Source organism: Scyliorhinus canicula, chromosome 1 (genome assembly GCF_902713615.1).
Source record: "Scyliorhinus canicula chromosome 1, sScyCan1.1, whole genome shotgun sequence".
NCBI lineage: Eukaryota > Metazoa > Chordata > Chondrichthyes > Carcharhiniformes > Scyliorhinidae > Scyliorhinus > Scyliorhinus canicula.
This window is the reverse complement of record NC_052146.1, coordinates 42,142,928-42,164,177: the sequence shown is the minus strand read 5'-3', so window position 1 is coordinate 42,164,177 and position 21,250 is coordinate 42,142,928. Positions and strand designations below refer to the sequence as shown.

The 21,250-nt window shown below is 46.0% G+C and overlaps 1 protein-coding gene across 3 annotated transcripts in view; it reads right to left on the bottom strand.

Annotated features, from left to right (window-relative positions):
• Positions 1 to 21,250, bottom strand: part of setd1ba (SET domain containing 1B, histone lysine methyltransferase a) — a 202,779-nt gene that overhangs the window by 27,536 nt on the left and 153,993 nt on the right. For 2 of the 3 annotated variants that reach the window (XM_038789604.1, XM_038789584.1), the window contains exons 10-14: positions 16,990 to 17,077; positions 14,843 to 15,078; positions 6,236 to 6,305; positions 5,390 to 5,665; positions 1,596 to 3,293 (exon numbers count right to left, since the gene is read on the bottom strand). In XM_038789604.1, coding sequence (XP_038645532.1) covers positions 1,596 to 3,293; positions 5,390 to 5,665; positions 6,236 to 6,305; positions 14,843 to 15,078; positions 16,990 to 17,077 — 2,368 coding nt within the window. The remainder of the gene's footprint in view (positions 1 to 1,595; positions 3,294 to 5,389; positions 5,666 to 6,235; positions 6,306 to 14,842; positions 15,079 to 16,989; positions 17,078 to 21,250) is intronic. The other variant, XM_038789594.1, reaches the window with a different exon arrangement.

The window sequence follows — 21,250 nt, the reverse complement described above, 5'->3', positions numbered from 1 at the left end:
TTAGTTCAAACGTTGCTTTCAGGTCTCCACTGAAATAAATAAGAACATAGCTTTAAATGGTGTATGCAATTTTGCAAGATAGATAATAATGTGCAGTTGACTCAGTGTATATGGCGTGGCAATGATTGCTCAAATCTAATTTTAAAGGTCTTTAAATCTGCTATTAAAAATACATAACAAATTTCATATTGTGCAGCACTAAATACTGTCAAAATGGCCAAAGGAAGGGATCATTAATGAAGACTGGTGAATTGCAAAACTGCAAATTGGAAACAAAGACAATGCAGGTCAGGCTGGGTGGACAAAAAATTGTTTAGTTAGAAATGGAAGAAGAAGGGCAGCACGGTGGCCTAGTGGTTAGCACAATCGCCTCACGGCGCTGAGGTCCCAGGTTCGATCCCGGCTCTGGGTCACTGTCCGTGTGGAGTTTGCACATTCTCCCCATGTCTGCGTGGGTTTCGCCCCCACAACCCAAAAAAAAAACGTGCAAGCTAGGTGGATTGGCCATGCTAAATTGCCCCTTAATTGGAAAAATGATTGGGTACACTAAATTTATTTTTAAAAAAAGAAAAGAAATGGAAGAAGAATCTTAGAAATTACTTACTCCTGTGCAAACGATAAATGCAAAAGAATTGCAATGTTTAAGCGTTTAACAAATTGACGTGCCCTGTTTCAATTTTCTTCACTTATTTTGACTCTTCCAGACAGCGTGAAGTCTGACCAATTAAAAAAATTTCTATTGTTAGTTGAGAGAAATTGAGTCTAACAATGGAGTGTCCTATATGGGAGTCATCTCCACACAGACCAGGAATTGAACTTGGACTCATCTTGGTATGGATGACTCAGCACAGTAGCACAGTGATTAGCACTGTTGCTTCACAACACCAGGTACTCGGATTTGATTCCCGGCTGGGGACACTGTCTGTGCGGAGCCTGCACTTTCTCCCCCTGTCTGCGTGGGTTTCCTCCGGGTGCTCCGGTTTCCTCCCATAAGTCCCGAAAGACATGCTTGTTAGGTGAATTAGACATTATGAATTCTCCCTCATTGTACCCGAATAGGCTCCATAGTGTGGCAACGAGAAGATTTTCACAGTAACTTCATTGCAGTGTTAATGTAAGCCTGTGACACTAACAAAGATTATTATTAGTTGCTCATTAGAAATTGCAGTTTTCAAATCAGGCACAGGTGATTGAGTCAACATTTTACTTTAAATTCCATAAGCACAAATGGAATTCCTCCCCCATGCTCAATGTTGTACTAGCATAAATGTTTGGCTTCAAGTGTGCGCTCATATGTGAAAGAATTGGGGGGAAAAAAACTATTCAATATAGGATATTTTCAAGCATTATTGTGAATATAAATGAATAACTAAGTTTCCTGTTCTTTCTCTAACTGAAAATTCTGTAGAAGACCAAGAATTATAATGCTGAATTATTGTCCATTAATTAACTCTTCCATTTATCAACAGCACTAAGAAATTTAAGAGTGAGACATAATTGACAATGATCTGTGCTGTACCATAAAATTATCTCAACATGCTGAAAAAAACTGTTGACATAGAGTACACAACGAGTATCATAATTTGAAAGGATATGAGGATGGGGGACCCAAAGTGTGTCATTCAGACAGTCCATGCAATTATCCTGCAGAAGCATTCTGTCATAGGTGATCTTCATGAATTTAATATCTTCTTCATCCATTCCTTCATTCCATATGTCATACAAAATGGTCATCTCTTCAAATTCAGAGCGAGGTTTAAATAGTGATCTAGGTGAAGATTCAGATGATAGAATATCATCATACCAAGCATCCTCATGTTTTTTCCTATGCCTTCGAGTCCATCGTTCTCGAAATTTAGCTTTTTCTTGTTTATCATCTTCATCATCTTCATATTCTTCATCTTCATCCTCCTCATCTTCAATTTTGATCTTCATCTGCAGTTCTTTCAAAGCCAGCCTATCAGATTCTTTTAGTTGTTTTTTGCTTCTACAGTCCCAAAGTGTATCTGTGTTAACCTTGACACTTTCCTCCAAAGAAGGCTTAATCTTCTGTAAGTAGACATCTTCCCTAAAGTCTAATGTAACAGCTTCTGGGTCTTTTACACCAAACTGATCATCACTCCACTGACTACAGAGGTCTTTAGCATCAGTTTGAACTATGGTGGCCTGCAGAGGAGGCTGTAGCTTACTGACAACTTTAACCTTTGGTTCCTCTTTCAACTGGGAATCAAAAGTGGGGACCGGTGGTTGAGACGTTGGTTTTTCCTTTGCATAGCTGAGCTTGTGATGTGTGATCTTTTGGTTTGGAACACTGCTGAGAGGTAAAGAAGGTACTGGTTCTGACAAGATTAATGCTGTTTCAGTTTCTGGTTTGTTTTCCTCTTCCAATTTTTCTCTGTTATTTGGCACTGTTGTGGGCTTTATTGATGCACTCAAGGCAGAATCGGGCAATAACCCAAGGTCCACTGGGAAATTAGGAGGAGTAATAAATGCGACAGGGAGAGGAAGGGAAGGTGGTAGCAAACTATTCACATTTGGTAATGGGGAAGTACTAGAAGACAATAGATTTTCTTTTTCTCCATCCAGTGATGGCTTTTTAGATGGCAATAATGGGGATACGGCAGTATTTGCTTCAGGGAAAGCTGCAGAAAAGTTAAAATCTCTGCCCGGAGTGCGAGGAACTCCAGAATTTACTCCAGGTGACTGAGATGGATATGTAAATGGACTGCCAGGAATGTGAGGTGAGCTCAGAGTCAAGCTATTCCCTGTTAATGGTCCTTCACTTCCTGGTGTCGGTGGAATTGTCTCAGTGCTAAGGGAAGTTGTTAAACTTTTCGCAGAATCAGCTAGAAAATCACGCCCAGGGGTTCTTGGTGGACCATCTTCAGATGCTGCTTTCACCAAAGCTGGACGTTCAGATATGGGAGATCTAATGACTACAGACACCTCCGGTCTGCCTGGTGTTGGAGGAATTGCTGGAATGGACATAGATGGTTTTGCAAGGGATGACACAGAAGCGTCAGAGTCAGAATGGATTAAAATTTCTCTGCCAGGTGTGCGTGGAAGACCATCATCCTCATCTGCCGATGGCGAGGTGAACTTAATTTTATTACGTATTTCAGAGTCACTGTCATCAGTCTTGTTCAGAACACTGCCTTTAATAATGGACAGGACAGCAAAGGTTCCTGTTGGAGTCGGCGGCCTGTGAGTTCCAGTATCCTCGGCTGTGTCTACCTTTTGAGACTCAGATATTTCGGGTTCCAATTGAATGCCTGACTCAGGCTCCTCTGCTGCTGTAAAGATAAAATTAACACTTAAATTATGAAGAGAACTTAACAGCAACAACAATTAAACTGCCTACAGACCTACAAAACTGTCAAAAAAATATAATCCGTCTTCACTTCTCTCCCTCCCCCAACACAGAGGGTCATTTTGACCCATCCAACATGTACCAGCACTCTGAAAGCATTTCCAGTTCACCTCACTCCTTTGCTCTTTCCCCACAGCCTTGCAAGTTTTTCCTTCTTGAGTTATGATCCATTTCCCTTGGAAAGTTACAACTGAATCTGCTTCCATTGTCCTTTCAGGCAGCATATTCTCGATCGTGATAATAAAACCTAATTTCTTCCCTGGCTTTTTTCCAAATATTTTAAATCTATTCTCTTTTTAACCTATCCTTCTTGGAAATTGTTTATCGCAGTATAGTTTATCAAAACCCTTCAATATTGAACGCTTCTATTAAATCTCCACTTAACCTTCCCTACTGTCAGGAAAACAACCCAAACTTCTCCAATTATGTAATTGGAACTACAGAGAAGCAAGCTATTCGGCTCAACTGGTCTCTGCCAACATTTGTACTTCACACAGGCTTTCTCCCACTGTCCATCTAACGCCATCAGTACCTGCTCATGTACTTGATTTAGCTTCCCCTTAAATGCATCTATGTTTTTTACGTGAGCCACTTGTTGTGGTAGTGCATGCTACATTCTTGCCAGTCTTTAGGTAAAGAGGTTTTTCATAAATTCCTTAGCGGATTTATCAGTGTGTTTAGGGCCCCTAAAAGTGGACACATTGCCACGTCAACCCTATCAAATCCCTTCATCATTTTAAAGGCCTCTGGGGTGGCACAGTGGTTAGCTCTGCTGCCTCACAGCGCCGAGGATCCAGGCCCGGGTTACTATCTGTGTGGAGTTTGCACATTCTCCAGTGTCTGCGTGGGTCCCGCCCCCACAACCCAAAGATGTGCAGGGTAGGTGGATTGGCCATGCTAAATTGCCCCTTAATTAGAAAGAAAATGTACTTTAAATTTTAAAAAAGAATTTTAAAGGCTTCTATCAGGTTTAAATAAGCACTTTGGAATTTCTTTATTTGCCATAAATTCATATCCAATCATTAAAAAGATAGGTTTGGGTACAACTTAAAAACAGTGTAAATTAATTACATTAATCAATAAATTAAAACTTTTATTTCATGCGTATGGAGTCATCAACATGTACAAGTACTCAGCACAATCTGGCACATTACACAGCAATCCTTTGAACAGCTGTCTCGTTTAAAAATTCCTAAAAAAGCAGTGCAGTATGTGGCAACACAAATTAGCACCGAGTACTCCATGTTGCCAGCTTTGACAACTGTAGGTGTCATTGTTTTTCTTTACATCCAGCTCAACTCTAACTTTCAAAGGATGCACCAGAGTTACTTATGTTTCTGTACTTAAGCCAAAACAGTTTAGCTGCAAATTTCTTCTGGTTTTCTAGCATGGAAATTGTGCATCTGCATGGGAGAGCGCAAAGGAATTTGAAACAAATCAATGTTCTTTTGAATATCTGCCTCTTTTTATCCCCGAGAGGGAATTTCAATGGGAGGCAACGTGCATCTGGCTTATTTATTCCAGTAACCCCGGCTATTATATTTTGGATAGGGTAAACAGTACAGCAAATTGGTAGAAGAAAGTCACACTTTGATGGAATGGTTTCCACCCCATAACCCAAGGAACATCAGGGCCCTTATACTCAAAATTACATTGTGGAGAATCTACCTTTAACGTTAACCTCATATATAAGGTACCTGTCCAATGCCATCAACTACGCACAGAAACTATGCTATTACTATGAAAATTAATATTTTGGGCTGAAGTCTAAGTACTGCACATGTGTTGGTACATCTCCCTTCCCCACCAGCATAAGACAGCAGTGCCTAATCCCAACAAACTGCAATGAGAATCATGGAAATGTTGCCACAGGACATTACTAAAGGGAAAATTGTAATGACTCTCAATGACATTGAGGATGAATATTATATTTAGAATTTCACAACAGTAAGATTTGCAAAATAAATTGCAGTTGGATTCTTAATTGCAACAAGACATTAAGTATGCAGTTATCTCTACCTGGAACTTCTTTTGGCGATGAAACAGATAATACACCTGGCTCTTTTTCTGCTGGAACTTCATCTGTAATATTATCTTTTGGGGTATCGACTACCTCTTCCACTTCTGGGGCTTCTTCTTCTGTCTTTACTTCAGCCACTTGTAATAGTAACTGTTTTTCTTCCTCCTCCTCCTCTTCCTCTTCATCCTCAGAGCTAGATTCATATTCTGAGGATTCATCACTGTCTTCAGAATATTCCACCTCCACTTTAGACGAGGCAACACTGATCACTTCATCTGCAAACATAGGAATTCTGATGTCATTTGCAGCAACCAATATTTTAAATCAGCAGGGAGGTAAAAGTCTAAGGAATAGCACAATACAACTATACACTAGCATGGGTTGCACAGCAGCACAATAGGAAGTTACTTTACATCCAACTCATTACACCTTTAGCACCGAGAGAGAATCAATCATTGGAAATAGAAATCTATACTCCTGTCATACATCATCAAGCTGGTGCCACAACAGTGACAATTAATAGGCTATTGACAGGCTGACTACCCCTCCATTGCGAAAACAGCATGCAAGACAGAAGACCCAAAATGGAAGAAAATACTTCTTAAATTTCACAAGATTAGAACCGAGGATTTTTAAAGTAACCAAGCACATTAGGAGCTACAAATCTTCAGTGAGATGCAATGCTGGCCATCTTGCATTTCCGTATCCTGATAGCGCTGGCATGCAGGTCAACATAAAAACAATAACATGCGACTAAACTTACAACATTTTAAAGTTACTGATGTACAACAATCGGAATGTCACTTATTGCCAGCTGCCAGTTTGTCACTTAATTAAGACCTCACCTTCTTCAGAGTCCAGTCCCTCTTTTTCACTGGTCTCAGCATCTGCTTCACCATCCTCACCATCTTCCTCCTATAAAATAATCAGTAAAATTAATTCCATACTAATGATATCAATACAGAAAGAAACGGTTTTACACCAGTTCACTTGAGAACAAAAATAATTTTATTCACATTAAGTTTCATAACAATAGAGGCGGCATGGTGGCGCAGTGGTTAGCACTGCTGCCTACAGCGCTGAAGACCCAGGTTCGATCCCGGCCCAGAGTCACTGTCCGTGTGGAGTTTGCACATTCTTCCCGTGTTTGCATGGGTCACACCCCCCACAACCCAAAGATGTGAAGGATAGGTGGATTGGCCACGCTAAATTGCCCCTTAATTGAAAAAAAATAATAATTGGGTACTTTAAATTTATTTTTTAAAAAGTTTGATGACAATAGTTATTTATGGTGCAGGAAATACTTTAATATCTTTCCATATGTATACTTCATACCATGGTGTACTTCATATAAATTAAGGCTCGCATTATAATGCCGTAAAGGTGAAAATGGGGAAAGGGTCAGGTTTTTTTTCCATGTAAACTTAATTTAAGAAATACATAATTTTGAAAGATTTAACTTTTTAAGAAAATAATTAGAATGTAATAATTCCCCCTCCAGATTCACAATTCAGGTGGCCACTGAATTGGAATCAATTCTAATATCCATAAGGAACTACATCCCAAGCAGATTGGCTTCTTCTAGAAGCCTGGCTACTGATAAGATGTGGTAGAGACATAGATCTTAGAATTGGATGAGTCTTTGTACACAGTCATTAATGATGTTTCCCAGGCTTCCGGTGGCTGTGATGGATCAGTAAGCCACACATCTGGGAGCTCCCGTTTTAAAGAGATTTTTCGGCTCTTTTGAGAGCCCAAAACGGAAATTTTTCGACGTCTCCCAGTGGGGGAAGGTGTGCTGAACGACTTTCCCTGCAGTCCATGACTCGAACTCGGAGTGGAAAGGGGGAAAAAACAGCAGCAGCTCCTCAGAAAAAACGGGGGAAGGGATCCAAGATGGCCGCCGACAGAGCTCCAGAGGAATGGAGACTCTGGGCCCAGGAACAACAAACTGATCTCCTGCGCTGCTTTAAAGAATTCAAGGATGAAGTACTGAGCTCTCTGCAGGAAACGAACAGAAGGTTGTCAGAGATTCAGTCCACCCAGGGTGCTGCCATCAAGAAGTTGCAGACGCAGGCCATTGAACGAGAGGAGGAGGCCGTGGTCCTCGTGAGTAAGGTGGAGGGGCACGAAGCACTCCACAAGAAGTGGCAGGAACGCTTTGAGGAGCTGGATCACCGCATGAGGCGGAAAAACCTGCGGATCTTGGGCCTTGCAGAGGGGCTGGAGGGATCGGACCTGACAGCCTATGTGGCTGTAATGCTGAATTCGCTAGTGGGGGCCGGATCTCTCCATCTGCCCTTGGAGCTGGAGGGAGCGCACAGGGTGCTGGCCAGGAGGCCCAAGGAAGATGAACCCCCGCGTGCGGTGCTGGTGAGGTTCCACCGGTTCAGTGATCGGGAGTGCGTGCTGCGCTGGGCCAAGAAGGTGAAGAGCAGCAATTGGGAGAATGGGGTAGTGCGGATCTACCAGGACTGGAGTGCGGAGGTGGCTAAGCGGCGGTCCGGATTTAATCGGACGAAAGACGTGCTTTATAGAAAAAAGATAAAGTTCGGAATGTTGCCGCCCGCGCGCCTGTGGGTAACTTATTCGGACCGGCATTATTATTTCGATTCCCCGGCGGAGGCGTGGGCCTTCGTGCGGACGGAGAAACTGGACTTGAACTAGGGGTTGGGGGTTGCGAGGTCGGCTGTAAGATATTAGTGCTGGATTCTGCTGTTGCTGTGTTCTCTTTTTCTTCTGTTGTTTTCTTCTTGTTTTAGTACTTTTGCAATTTTGATATGGTTATTTACGGAGGGGTTGTTCTGCTATGTTTTTGTTTTTGTGCTGTGGGACATTGTCTGGGCTGTGTATCTTGAGGGGAGGGTCGGGGGGGTATGTTGTATTCTATGCCGGAGTGGGGGTATGGAGTGGGGCTGATATTTGGGAGCTGCGTCAGAAGGGTGTGGTGGGGCAGTGCAAAAGCGCGGGCTTTCCTCTGGTTTCCCGTGCTGCGGGGCTGGGGGGTGGAGATGGTGACGGGGGAGGCGGGGCCTTAACTGGTTCTTCCCCGCGCTGGAGCGGTGCCAGGAGGAGGGATAGATTGGGGGATGATCCCACTTCGGGAGGGGTCGGGCTATTGGCGGGAGTTTCCGGGGTCAGCAGAAGTTAGCTGACCCACGGAAGTACAATGGAGGACGGTTCGCGGCTGGGAGGGTTCCTAGCCTGGGCGGGAAGGGAGGGGGGGAAAGGGGAATACCGGGTTGCTGCTGGTAGGGTCAAGAAGGAGCTGGTGGGGGCTGGGGGGACAGAGGTGAGGGGTTGTCGCTATGGGGACGGGGTCGAGCAGGGGGTGCTGGCCTGGGGCGGGCAGTCAACGGGCTATGGCTAGCCGACGGGGGAGGGGGGCGGGACGCCCTCTGGTCCGGTTGGTCACCTGGAATGTGAGAGGGTTGAATGGGCCGGTGAAGCGGTCGAGGGTACTGGCTCACCTGAAGGGGCTAAAGGCAGATGTGACAATGCTTCAGGAGACCCACCTGAAGGTGGCGGACTAGGTCCGCCTGAGGAAGGGATCGGTGGGGCAGGTTTTCCACTCTGGGTTGGATGTGAGGAACCGGAAGTGGCGATTCTGGTGGGGAAAAATGTGTTGTTTGAGGCATCGGAGGTGGTGGCGGATAAGGGGGGTAGGTATGTGATGGTTAGTGGCAGGCTACAAGGAGAGAAGGTGGTACTGGCTAGTGTGTATGCCCCAAATTGGGACGATGCGGGCTTTATGAGGCGTATGTTGGGACGGATCCCGGATCTGGAGGCGGGAGGTCTGATCATAGGGGGGGACTTTAATACGGTGTTGGATCCTTCACTGGATCGGTCCAGCTCTAGGACGGGTAGGAGGCCAAGGTACTGAGAGGGTTTATGGACCAGATGGGTGGGGTGGATCCATGGAGGTTTGTAAGGCCGAGGGCACGCGAGTACTCTTTCTTCTCCCACGTACATAGGGTCTACTCTCGGATAGATTTCTTCGTGGTGAGTAGGGGACTGATTCCGAGAGTGGAGGAGGCCGAGTATTCGGCCATTGAAATCTCCGACCACGCTCCGCATTGGATAGAGTTGGAGATGGGAGAGGTCCGAGACCAACGTCCGTTGTGGCGGTCGGATGTGGGGTTGTTGGCGGAGGAGGAGGTGTGTAGGAGGGTCCGGGCAAGTATTGAGGGGTACCTTGAGGTGAATGATACGGGGGAGGTTCAGGTGGGGATGGTCTGGGAAGCCCTGAAGGCAGTAATTCGTGGGGAGCTGATATCCATCCGGGCACACAGGGAGAGGAGCGAGAGGAGTGAGAGGGATAGACTGGTGGGAAAGATGCTGGAGGTGGACAGGAGGTATGCAGAGGCACCAGAGGAGGGACTGTTGGGGGAGAGGCGCAGCCTGCAGGCTAAATTTGATTTGCTAACCACTAGAAAGGCGGAGGCACAGTGGAGGAAGGCACAAGGGGCAGTGTACGAACATGGTGAAAAGGCGAGTAGGATGCTGGCTCATCAGCTGCGTAAGCGGGATGCGGCTAAGGAGATTGCTGGAGTGAGAGATAAGAGTGGGAATGTGGTGCGGAAGGGGGTAGAGGTGAATGAGGTCTTCAAGGATTTTTACGGGGAACTGTACCGGTCGGAGCCAACGGGGGAGAGGAGGGGAATGGAGAGGTTCCTTGACGGGCTTTCTTTCCCGAAGGTGCAGGAGGAGAAGGTGGAGGGGTTGGGTGCGCCGATTGAGCTGGAGGAGCTAGTTAAGGGGATCGGGCAGATGCAGTCAGGGAAGGCACCGGGGCCGGATGGGTTCCCGGTGGAATTTTATAAAAAGTTTGTGGATCTAGTGGGCCCCTTGCTGGTGCGAACACTCAATGAAGCGTGGGAGGGGGGGACTTTGCCCTCGACGATGTCACGGGCGCTGATCTCGTTAATTTTAAAGAAGGACAAGGACCCCCAGCAGTGTGGTTCATACAGGCCCATATCTCTCCTCAACGTGGACGCTAAGGTGCTGGCAAAAATCCTGGCCACCAGGATAGAGGACTGTGTGCCAGGGGTTGTGCACGAGGACCAGACAGGTTTTGTGAAGGGAAGGCAGCTGAACACGAATGTGCGGAGATTGCTGAATGTCATTATGATGCCGGCGATTGAGGGAGAGGCAGAGATAGTGGTGGCACTGGATGCGGAGAAGGCCTTCGATAGAGTGGAGTGGGGGTACCTATGGGAGGTGTTGGGGAGGTTTGGATTTGGTGAAGGGTTCATTAGATGGGTAAGGCTGTTATATGAGGCCCTGATGGCGTGCGTGGCTACGAATAGGAGGAGGTCGGAGTACTTCCGGCTTTACCGAGGGACCAGGCAGGGTTGCCCCTTGTCCCCCTTGTTGTTTGCACTGGCAATCGAGCCGCTGGCGATGGCATTGAGAGATTCAGAGAGGTGGAGAGGCTTGGTGCGAGGTGGAGAGGAACATAGGGTGTCGTTGTATGCCGACGACCTGTTACTGTATGTGGCGGACCCGGTGGGAGGGATGCCGGGAGTGATGGAGTTACTAGCCGAGTTTGGGACCTTCTCAGGTTATAAATTAAACTTAGGCAAGAGCGAGGTGTTTGTGGTGCACCCTGGAGACCAGGAGGAAGGAATTGGTAGGCTCCCGCTTAGGCGGGCAGGGGAGAGCTTTAGGTACCTGGGGGTGCAAGTGGCCAGGGACTGGGGGACTCTCCACAAGCATAACTTTACCAGGCTGGTAGATCAGATGGAGGAGGAGTTCAGGAGGTGGGACATGCTGCCATTGTCGTTGGCGGGGAGGGTGCAGTCCGTCAAAATGACAGTGCTTCCGAGGTTCTTGTTCCTTTTTCAGTGCCTGCCCATATTTATCCCCAGGGCCTTCTTTAGGAGAGTGACTAGCAGTATTCTGAGTTTTGTGTGGGCACATGGGACTCCGAGAGTGAGGAGGGTGTTCCTGGAGCCAGGAAGGGATGGAGGTGGGCTGGCACTGCCCAACCTTCTGGGGTACTATTGGGCAGCCAATGTGTCAATGGTGCGTAAATGGGTGATGGAGGGGGGAGGGGCGGCGTGGAAAAGAATGGAGATGGCGTCATGTAGAGGTACGAGCCTGGGTGCCATGGTAACGGCACCGTTGCCGCTCTCCCCTAAGAGGTTTACCACGAGCCCGGTGGTGGCGGCGACCCTAAGAATCTGGGAACAATGGAGACGGCATCGGGGGGAAACAGGGGCCTCGATGGAGGCTCCACTGGGTGGCAACCATCGGTTCATCCCGGGGAACACGGATGGGGGATTCAGTGGGTGGCAAAGGGCGGGCATCAGCAAATTGAGGGACCTGTTTATTGGCGGGAGGTTTGCGGGCCTGGGGGAACTGGAAGATAAATTTGGCCTTCCCCAGGGGAACATGTTCAGATACCTGCAGGTAAAGGCGTTTGCTAGGCGACAGGTAGAGGGATTCCCTTTGCTGCCCTCGCAGGGGGCGATGGACAGAGTGCTTTCGGGGGTGTGGGTAGGAGAGGGGAAGGTGTCTGACATCTATAAGGTAATGCAGGAGGTGGAGGAGTCGTCAGTGGAGGAGCTGAAGGCTAAATGGGAGGAGGAACTTGGGGAGCAGATAGAGGACGGGACTTGGGCGGATGCCTTGGAGTCAACTCTTCCTCCTCATGTGCGAGGCTTAGTCTCATCCAATTTAAGGTGCTGCACCGGGCCTACATGTCCGGGACTAGGATGAGTAGGTTCTTTGGGGGTGAGGACAGGTGCACCAGATGTTCGGGGAGTCCAGCGAACCACGCCCATATGTTCTAGGCATGCCCAGCACTGGAAGAATTCTGGAAGGGGGTGGCGGGGACGGTGTCGAGGGTGGTTGGATCCAGGGTCAAACCAGGGTGGGGACTCGCGATTTTTGGAGTTGCGGTAGAGCCGGGAGTGCAGGAGGCGAAAGAGGCCGGTGTCCTGGCCTTTGCGTCCCTAGTAGCCCGTCGAAGGATTCTGTTACAATGGAAGGATGCAAGGCCTCCAAGTGTGGAGACCTGGATCAGTGACATGGCGGGATTTATAAAATTGGAAAAGGTCAAATTTGCCCTGAGAGGATCAATACAAGGGTTCTATAAACGATGGCAGCCTTTTTTGGACTTCCTGGCTCAGAGATAGGTAACTGGGTCAATAGCAGCAGCAACCCCGGGGGGGGGGGGGGGGGGGGGGGGGTGCATTATTGTAGTGTTTATTATGTAACTTTATAGTGTGTTAATATGCGTTGTTGTTAAAATGCTGGGTTGTTCATGGGGATGGGGCGAATGTATATGATTGTTAATATTATTGTTATTTTCGGTATTTTACTAAGGTGCGTCAATGTTGTATAAAATCAAAATTTCTCAATAAAAATGATTAAAAAAAAAAAAAAAAAAATGATGTTTCCCAGAATACAGTGACTGCTCTTAGGAAATAGAGCTGGTTTAAGTATTTTATATTTGTTGGTATTGGAAGTAAGGTATAGCTTCAAGTAAGTTTCATTTGGTGTTTCTGTATTTGAAAGGGTTAATGACTTCAGTTTAATTTAGATGCATGCATGGTAATGAAGGTTTATGATATGAAAGCAAAAAGGGCTTAAAGGAAAACTAGGTTGTTGCTTAGGAACCAAGGGCCACCCTCGGACAGAACAAACTTGAGTTAATCGTAAGGTGGACCGAGGAGATGCTGGACAGGACCAGGGAGCTGCAGAAAGCAGACTTCCCAAAAGACAAAAAAAAAGTCCAGAAACCAAGGAGTGGGGACAAAAAGAATGTCTCAGGAAGATAGTTGCACTAAAGGAACAAAGAGCAAGTTGAACAAGGTCCTGTACAGGAGATTTCAAGTAAAAAGCAGAGAAAGTGCACGGAGTTAAAGAGACAGCTGTTGTAAGAACCAGATTTAAAATCAGCTGGCTGAGAAGCCAGACATCTGAAGTAATCCTAAGGTTGGTGACCTTATTACATCTGTGAAGCAGTATTGTTCTTTTGGCATGGCTGTGTACCTGAGATTGTGTGGAAGCTGGAATGCACATGGCAATACAGGGCAGAGGAATATTAAAAGGAGAGATTTGTTTTGGGTGGCATCTGTCACTGTTTCAAGTGTGGTGTGTTTGACCACATTTCGCCTATTGGCTTACATAGACTGCACATACGGAGAACATTAGAATACAAGATACTTTGTACCTTGCGTAATACTTATAAATCTGTCCTAACCTGTAAAGGTATAGTGGGATGAAGGAATGATGTGTTATAGATAATCTTTTATTGTTTAATAAATACTTTATTCTTTTGTTAAAAGTTAATCAGCAGACCTGTGACTCTGTTCATCCACATCTTGAAGCAAAAAAATAAAAGTTATGGAGCGGGATTCTCCCTTTGGGGGACTAAGACTCCACGCCTGCCAGAAAACAGGCGAGAATCACTCGGGACCTTTCCCTCGCAAGTCCAGGATGATTCCCCGTTCTCCAGGGGGCTAGCAGGCCTCGGAAGTGCGTCCCGCAGCTCTGGCTGCCGGCGGAGCCCTTCTGGACATACCGCACGGCCGTGCATGCACACAGCGGCCGCAAGCGGGTCCGCGCATGTGTGTGGCGGCCCACCTCGGCGTGGGAGGCGCTGATATGGTGGAGCCACACAGCAGGCCCACACGGAGGAAGCTAGCTTGCTCCCTCTTCGCGATCTCCCGCCAATTAGTGGCCCCCGATCGCGGGCCTGCCCGTCGTCGAGGGTCCCACCCCGGTGTCCGATCCCCAACGGCCTTTTCCAACGGCCCCCGATCAGCGTTGCGTCGATGGCACCCTCGTGAGAATGGCAGTGATTCTCCGGTCGCTGGAGAATCGCATGCTTGCGTGGGGCCTATTTTGGGTAATTGTCCACTCCCGCGCCTAGCGTGATTTTGGCACGGAGGGTCGGAGAATCCCACCCATGATCTATGGAGCCAGGTTCCGCTCTGGGACCTGACTGCCCAGTAGTAACACCAGCTTGGATCGTAGCACTATAAATTTTCCTTTCGTCCTGTAACAGCCTCCTTCACCCATCAAATCAGCAATACATTACTTCAACTCTCTAAGACCATGCAGGCAACAAGCATAGTGCAGATTAATTACAAGCCATGCTAGACATCAAGCGGATGGATGCAAGAGACATTGCAGAAGAACATTTTATTTAACTCAGTTTAAACAAATATTCGGCCCACTTAACTGTAATAAGGCTAAGACTTTAAGATGGGCTTCAGTTTCAAGCTGTACACAGACCTGTTCTCAATTTTAAAGTGGTTTAATGTAATTAACACTATTGAAGTAAATTCTATTCCAGGACAATTCCTCGAAAAAAAAACACCATATTGTGGACAGTCCCAAAGGTTTAGTGAAGAACCTGATAGTGGACTGGACAAGTTTTTGTACCATAGAATCATCTGTGTTAACTTGTAAGATAAAACACTGAAGGACAAACCAACCTTTTCTGATGACGCCTTTTCAGAAACCTCTTCCTCATCCTGCTCTTCTTCATCTTCCTTCTCCGATGAGGATTCCTCTTCCTCTTTCCCAGAAGTTTCCTCTTCCTCCTCCCCTTCACTGTCTAGCTTCAAAGGTTTTGCTGGTTTTCGCCTCTCCGTGACTGACTCCAAATCTCTCTTAGACAATTCAGAAGAATGACTGGCTACGTCTGACATGTCTCGGTCACGCTCAGACTCTGTTACAAGTGATGAAGGGATGAAATGAGTATTCTGCATTGTTGTAAACTCACATAGCCACCACCAATCCCAATAGTATTATCAACCTTTCCTCATATCAGAGCTTCAAAAAAAAAGCCTGTACAATGAGGTTTCCTGTTTGTGACATAATTGACTTTGTAACATCATAACTATGACATAACCAGAGAATATTTTACAGCAGAATACACATAAATGTGTCTCTGCACTGCATGTAATACAGAATATTTTAGTCACAAACTGCATGAGGTACAGATCAAAACACTTGCACCAACTAATTTAGGGTCTTTCAAATAATGAAGTAACCCAAGGTGGCATGTTAGGTCAATAATATTGATGAGTAGTGAGTGGGGGGGGGGGGGGGGGGGGGGGGGGGGGGCAGTGAAGACAGAAGCTGGGATGGTAAGTAAGGACACAAAGGAGAAAGTGCCAATGAGGTTTCTGAAAATGAGGAAAGAACCAGCAAAGTGGAAGAATTAAGAATCAATTCCAGAGTACAGAGGCATGATGACTGAACTCTCCCCTGCACCCAGTGCTGAAGCCGAGGAAACTAAGCCGATACAAGAGTAGTTCAGAAACTTTGCATGTGAAGGCCAGTCTTGTACTGCAGCTTAATCGGCATTTGTAAACTTGTAAATACTAAACTTGGCAAAGTCATAGTAGTCTACAGTACAGAAAGGATCCTTCGTCCCATCGCATCTGTGCCGGACAAAAACAACCACCCAAATATTCAAATCCCATTTTCCACCACTTCACCCATTTCCTTGTGTCTTGACATTTCAAGTGCACATCTAAATACTTCTTAAATGTTATGAGCATCTCTGCCCAGACTCCTACCACTCTCCGAGTGAAAAGTGAAAAGGTTTATCCCCGCATCTCCTCTAAACCTTCTGCCCATTACCTTAAATCTATGCCCCTGGTCATTGATCCCTTCTCAAAGGGGAAAAGTTTCTTCCTGTCTACTCTATCCATGCCCCTCATAATTTTATAAATCTCAATCATGTCCCCCCTCAGTTTCCTCTGCTCCAAGGAAAACACCTCAGTCTATCCAGTCTCTCTTCATAGCTAAAACTCCCCAGCTCATGCAATATCCTGGTAAATCTCCTTTCAAGTGCTATCATATCCCTCCTATAATGTGGATTCCAGAACTGCACACAATACTCTAGCTGTGGCCTAACCAATGTTTCATACAGTTCCAGCATAACCTCTCTGCTCTTAAACTTTATGCCTCGGCTAATAAAGGCAAGTATACCATATGCCTTCTTAACTACTGTATCCACCTGCCCTGCTACCTAAAGGGACCTGTGTACATGCACACCAAGGACCCGTTGATCCATGGTGCTTCCCAGGGTACTGCTGTTCATCATGCATTCCCTTGCCTTGTTTGTCCTGCCCAAGTGCATTCCCTCACACATATCTGGATCAAATTCCATTTGTCACTGATCAGTCCATCTGATCAGCCCATCTATATTCTCGTCTAATCTAAGGTTAGCCTCCTCACTATTTACCACCCAACAATTTTCATAACATTCGCAAACTTATTGATGACTACTCCTACAACCCTGTCTAATCATTTATATAAACCACAAACAGGAAGACCCCCACACTGATCCCTGTGGGACCCCACTAGACACAGGCCTCCAATCAGAAAATCACTTTTCAACCATTGGCCTCTGCTCCCTACCACTCAGCCAATAATTCTGGATCCAATTTGCCAAATTTCCTTGGATCTCAAGGGCTCTTACCTTCGTTATCAGTCTCCCACGTGGAACCTTATCAAAAGCCTTGCTTTAGTCCAAGTGGATTACGTCAAATGCATTGCCCTCATCTACACACCTGGTCACCTCTTCGAAAAGATCAAGTAATTAAATGTGTTTTAAACATACACCAACCTTCATCATCGTCATCCAGTGGCGTTGATGGTCTAATTCTCTTCTGATCACCTGAGGAGGCAGCATCAGGTGGCTCTTTCCTCTTTACCTGCAAGTTATTACAGAAACATAACACGACCTGTTTACCTGAAAGTCATAGACACGTTCCTCACAACTAATCAATTATTCTGTGAAAATGGAGCTGCAATGGATTCACCAGCGAGTAAAGATATAAACACAGAAAAAAACTCTCACATTTACAAATTGCTGCTTTGAAAGCAATCACGTTGAACAGTTCAATTTCACAGCAAGATGTTACGGCTGACCAAAAGGCCAGAGCAGCAGTTCTGGCCATCCTCAGTTTTGAGTGAGTCTGTAAATAATGCCTGGATGCTAACTAATGACATGACAAGTGGAAATAGGTATTTTACTAGGCCTCTTATTATCACACTTGCTATCTATGTAAGTGCTTCAAGTACATAACTCTTATAGCAGCCTCATGCCTCAACCACTCAAATGTAGTAAAGACCGCTAGCAAGTCTGATGCAATGTTGTGACCACTGTGGTAGTGTTGTAGAGCCCACAGACTACTATTTGAAGGGCTGCAGATATTAAAGAGTAGGTAACAGGGAGAGGGCAATGTTGCTCAAATCAGTAGGACACAATTTTATTTGTGCAGGAAAAGATCATAAAATCCAGTCACAGCTGCATTTCAGGATATTCCTTGCTGTACCAAACTTTTTCACATTGTTTCCCAGATTCAAACTGGCTAGCTGTTAGTCTTCTTCAGAAGTCTATGAATGTTAAATATGCTACTGTTGAAACCGAAATCTGGTGAAAGCATTGATTAAGACATTGCACCCAGGATTACATCGATCGAGAAACAGAGTCAACTCTTACAGTACTAAAGCTAAATTTTCATGGACCACTGATAGGTATGCAACCGTGGCAAAATTTATTTTACCATTGACATTTTAACCAACTGTAACCATGATGTGATTATGCCAATCTTGGCAATGATTGGATTAAAAAACAGCCATTAAATTTGGTGCCAAACCACTGGAAATGTGGAAAAGTTGTTTAAAATTTTTTTTATGTGTAAGGGTCTTTGTTCAGTAACATTAGTGTTCATTTCCAGTTCACAGTGACCATGGAAATAAGAATTACCTTGCGCCTGCAAGAAGGTCAAGGGTCAACGTTGAGAAGGTCTTAATTGAATACAACGTAAATGTTCTTTACGAGGAGATTTACTTCTCTTTTTGAGTTAAAGGGTTATGGCAAAGACTTCTTTGTGCAAACTGTTTAAATCCACCCAATAAGCAAAGTACTTTTACTGTCTGAATTCCACAACCAACATATTACTGCCCGATTCTTGCTTTCTTCCGACTGCATTTACATTGTGATATACAACCCTGAAACTTCTGTTAGTTCCTCGAGTGTTGTCAATCTGTTGTCCCTAACCGTCAGCGTCCCCCGTCCTGTCTCCAATGGTGGTGTCCATTGTCACGGGTGTGAACCTGTGTTGTTGCGGATGGGGGCCTTATCGGACATTTTGGTTAGCCCCAAGTGCTATCGCAGCTGGTTCCATGACCGGAGTGCTGCTATCTGATAAAGAATGGTGCCAGGTGGATGTGTAACGGGTGGGGACTGAGAGAAGTTCTGGAAAACTGGTATAATATTGCTCTCCAGCTACCAGTTTGAAAATTTAAAAAAGCACATTAAAACACTGCGGCTAGTTGGCAAAGCACAAGTGGCAACATCTGTGTAAAATTGGCAGGTTCACTTCATCTATTTCAGGAAGATCCCCTTTTTGTTTTTCATTTTAGATACCCAATTCATTTTTTTCCAATTAAGGGGCAATTTAGCGTGGCCAATCCACCTAGCTTGCACATCTTTGTGTCGTGGGGGCGAAACCCACGCAAACACGGGGAGAATGTGCAAACACCACATGGACAGTGACCCAGAGCCGGGATCGAACTTGGGACCTCAGCGTCATAAGGCAGCAGGCCTAACCCACTGTGCCACCATGCTGTCTGTAGATCACCTTTTGTATTGGGCTTGTAGCAACCAGGTTTTAAATGATTTGGCATTTGGGTATATGGAGGTAATTGACATCTGTACCGTTACAAACATTCCCATCCCAATCAGTATAAACGTTAAATGTTCAAAATGCTGTACTACAGGGAGGAGGGGAAGGATGAGACCAATTTATCAATCTTGTCAGAAAAGCTATGAGAATTACTGAACAAAGGACCATAGCTGAAGCCTTGCAACAATGGAATCCAGCAGCATTTGAATGGAAATATAGTGTCATATACATGGCACATATATATTCAAAATAATTTTCCTGACAGTTTTGGCATGAGGCGAATTGACTAATTGGATATTTTGAATCTGAAGGTATTTCATCAGCACTATGTAAGCAGTTACAGCACATACAAAAATGCAATGGTATCTTGAAGACTCTACATCGTTTCTCCAGGGACTCTTGTTGAAAACCCCTGTGCTAAGCAGTTGTTACCCAAAAAAGTACACATTATTTTCTAATGCTGCATTGCATGAAAGCATTTTCTTCAATTTAAGCATTGCTGAAAAAGAAGACAGCTGTCAAAGCTTTTCGTCTTGCACTCATCAAGACAGATCCGCAAGAATATCAGTTGTAAAGGGAACAACAATTTGTGCTACATGAGAATAGAGTGCTGATTGGTTGGCAAGTGAACTCTGATTGGTAGAGGCATTGACATGGAGAATGCACCAGGTAACGGTTAACTGCCAAGCTCTTGTTCAAATTCAAACCAGGCAGCTTGATTGGTCGAAGCATTGCCAGTGGAGAATGAACCAAGGAATGGCTGTCCCCCAAGCTTTTGTTTAGTTGAAAATGGTGCAATGCATGGACATGCTCCTTCTATCTGCAAAGAGCAGGGCCCTGTGTGAATATATGGAGCTTCTAGCCTGCATAAATCGGTCACACTTTGAGCCTGACTGATAACCTTAATTGGCGTCAGTATAACTTTTAGCAGTCAGAATTGTTTATAAAGTGCTGTCCGATCGTATAATCACGAGGCAGCACGGTAGCACAAGTGGTTAGCACAGTTGCTTCACAGCGCCAGGGTCCCAGGTTCGATTCCCGACTGTTCTCCCTGTGACTACGTGGGTTTCCTCCGGGCACTCCGATTTCCTCCCACAAGTCCTGAAAGACGTGTTGTTAGGTGAATTAGGATAATGCAGGGTGGTCCCCTAGCTCTCCCCCTGAAATGCAGGCATCTTGGCACTGTCCAGCTGGCACCTTTGCACTGCCAGCCTGGCATTGTCAAGGTGCCTGGGTGCCACTGCCAAGTTGGCAGGAGCAAAGCCAGGGTTCCAGGGTGGCAGTGCAAGGGTGCCAAGGTGGCACGTCCAAGGGTCAGGGCCCAAAGGGGGCCATGCCAATGAAAGTAGGGTGCGGAGGGTGTTTGAAAGGTGGGGGGGGTGCAGGGCAGGTAAGGGCTTCTGGGAGGAGCTGCTGGTTTGGTGTCCTGGGGGGGGGGGGGGGTTGGGGGCGGGGTCCTCACTTGTGGGGGGAGGGGGTACTGCCCATGTGTATGTGGGGTGACATTGTCCATGAGTGGGGATTGTGTGGCCCTACAAGCTCACTTAGAGATTAGGGCACCCTTTCAAAATGGCAGCCCAAACTCAGAGTTCAGCCCCTCCAGTGCAAAAACAAATTCTAAGTGTGGGCTAAACCGGGGAGAAACTCCCCCGGCCCAAAACAATGACCAAGTGTTGTTTGATAGTGGTGGGGAACTCACCGGCAGGAAACTCCCTGCAAAACCCACCACAAATGAACCTAGAAATGTTTCCATTAAATTTCACCCTATGTTTTGAGTTTTGAAAACACAGACTGGTTGGGCACAGTTTGCATTTTACCCTTCCAGGGCAGTCTGACGTGGATTGGGCACTTTTTTATTTTACTTTATTTACTTATTTTTTTTAATTTTCCAATTTAAGGGGCAATTTAACATGGCCAATCCACCTACCCTGCACATCTTTGGGTTGTGGGGTGAGACCCACGCAGGCATGGGGATAATGTGCAAACTCCACACGGACAGTGACCCAGGGCCGTGATCGAGCCCGGGTCCTTGGCACCGTGAGGCAGCAGGGCCAACCACTGCGCCACCGTGCCGCCTTCACTTTCCAGGGTCGAAAGTGATGGCCTTCGGCCCATTCATGAGTTTGCACAATATAGAGTGAGAAATAATCTCATCAGGGTTGACATTATTCCACAAGGAGGCTTTGATGTGCC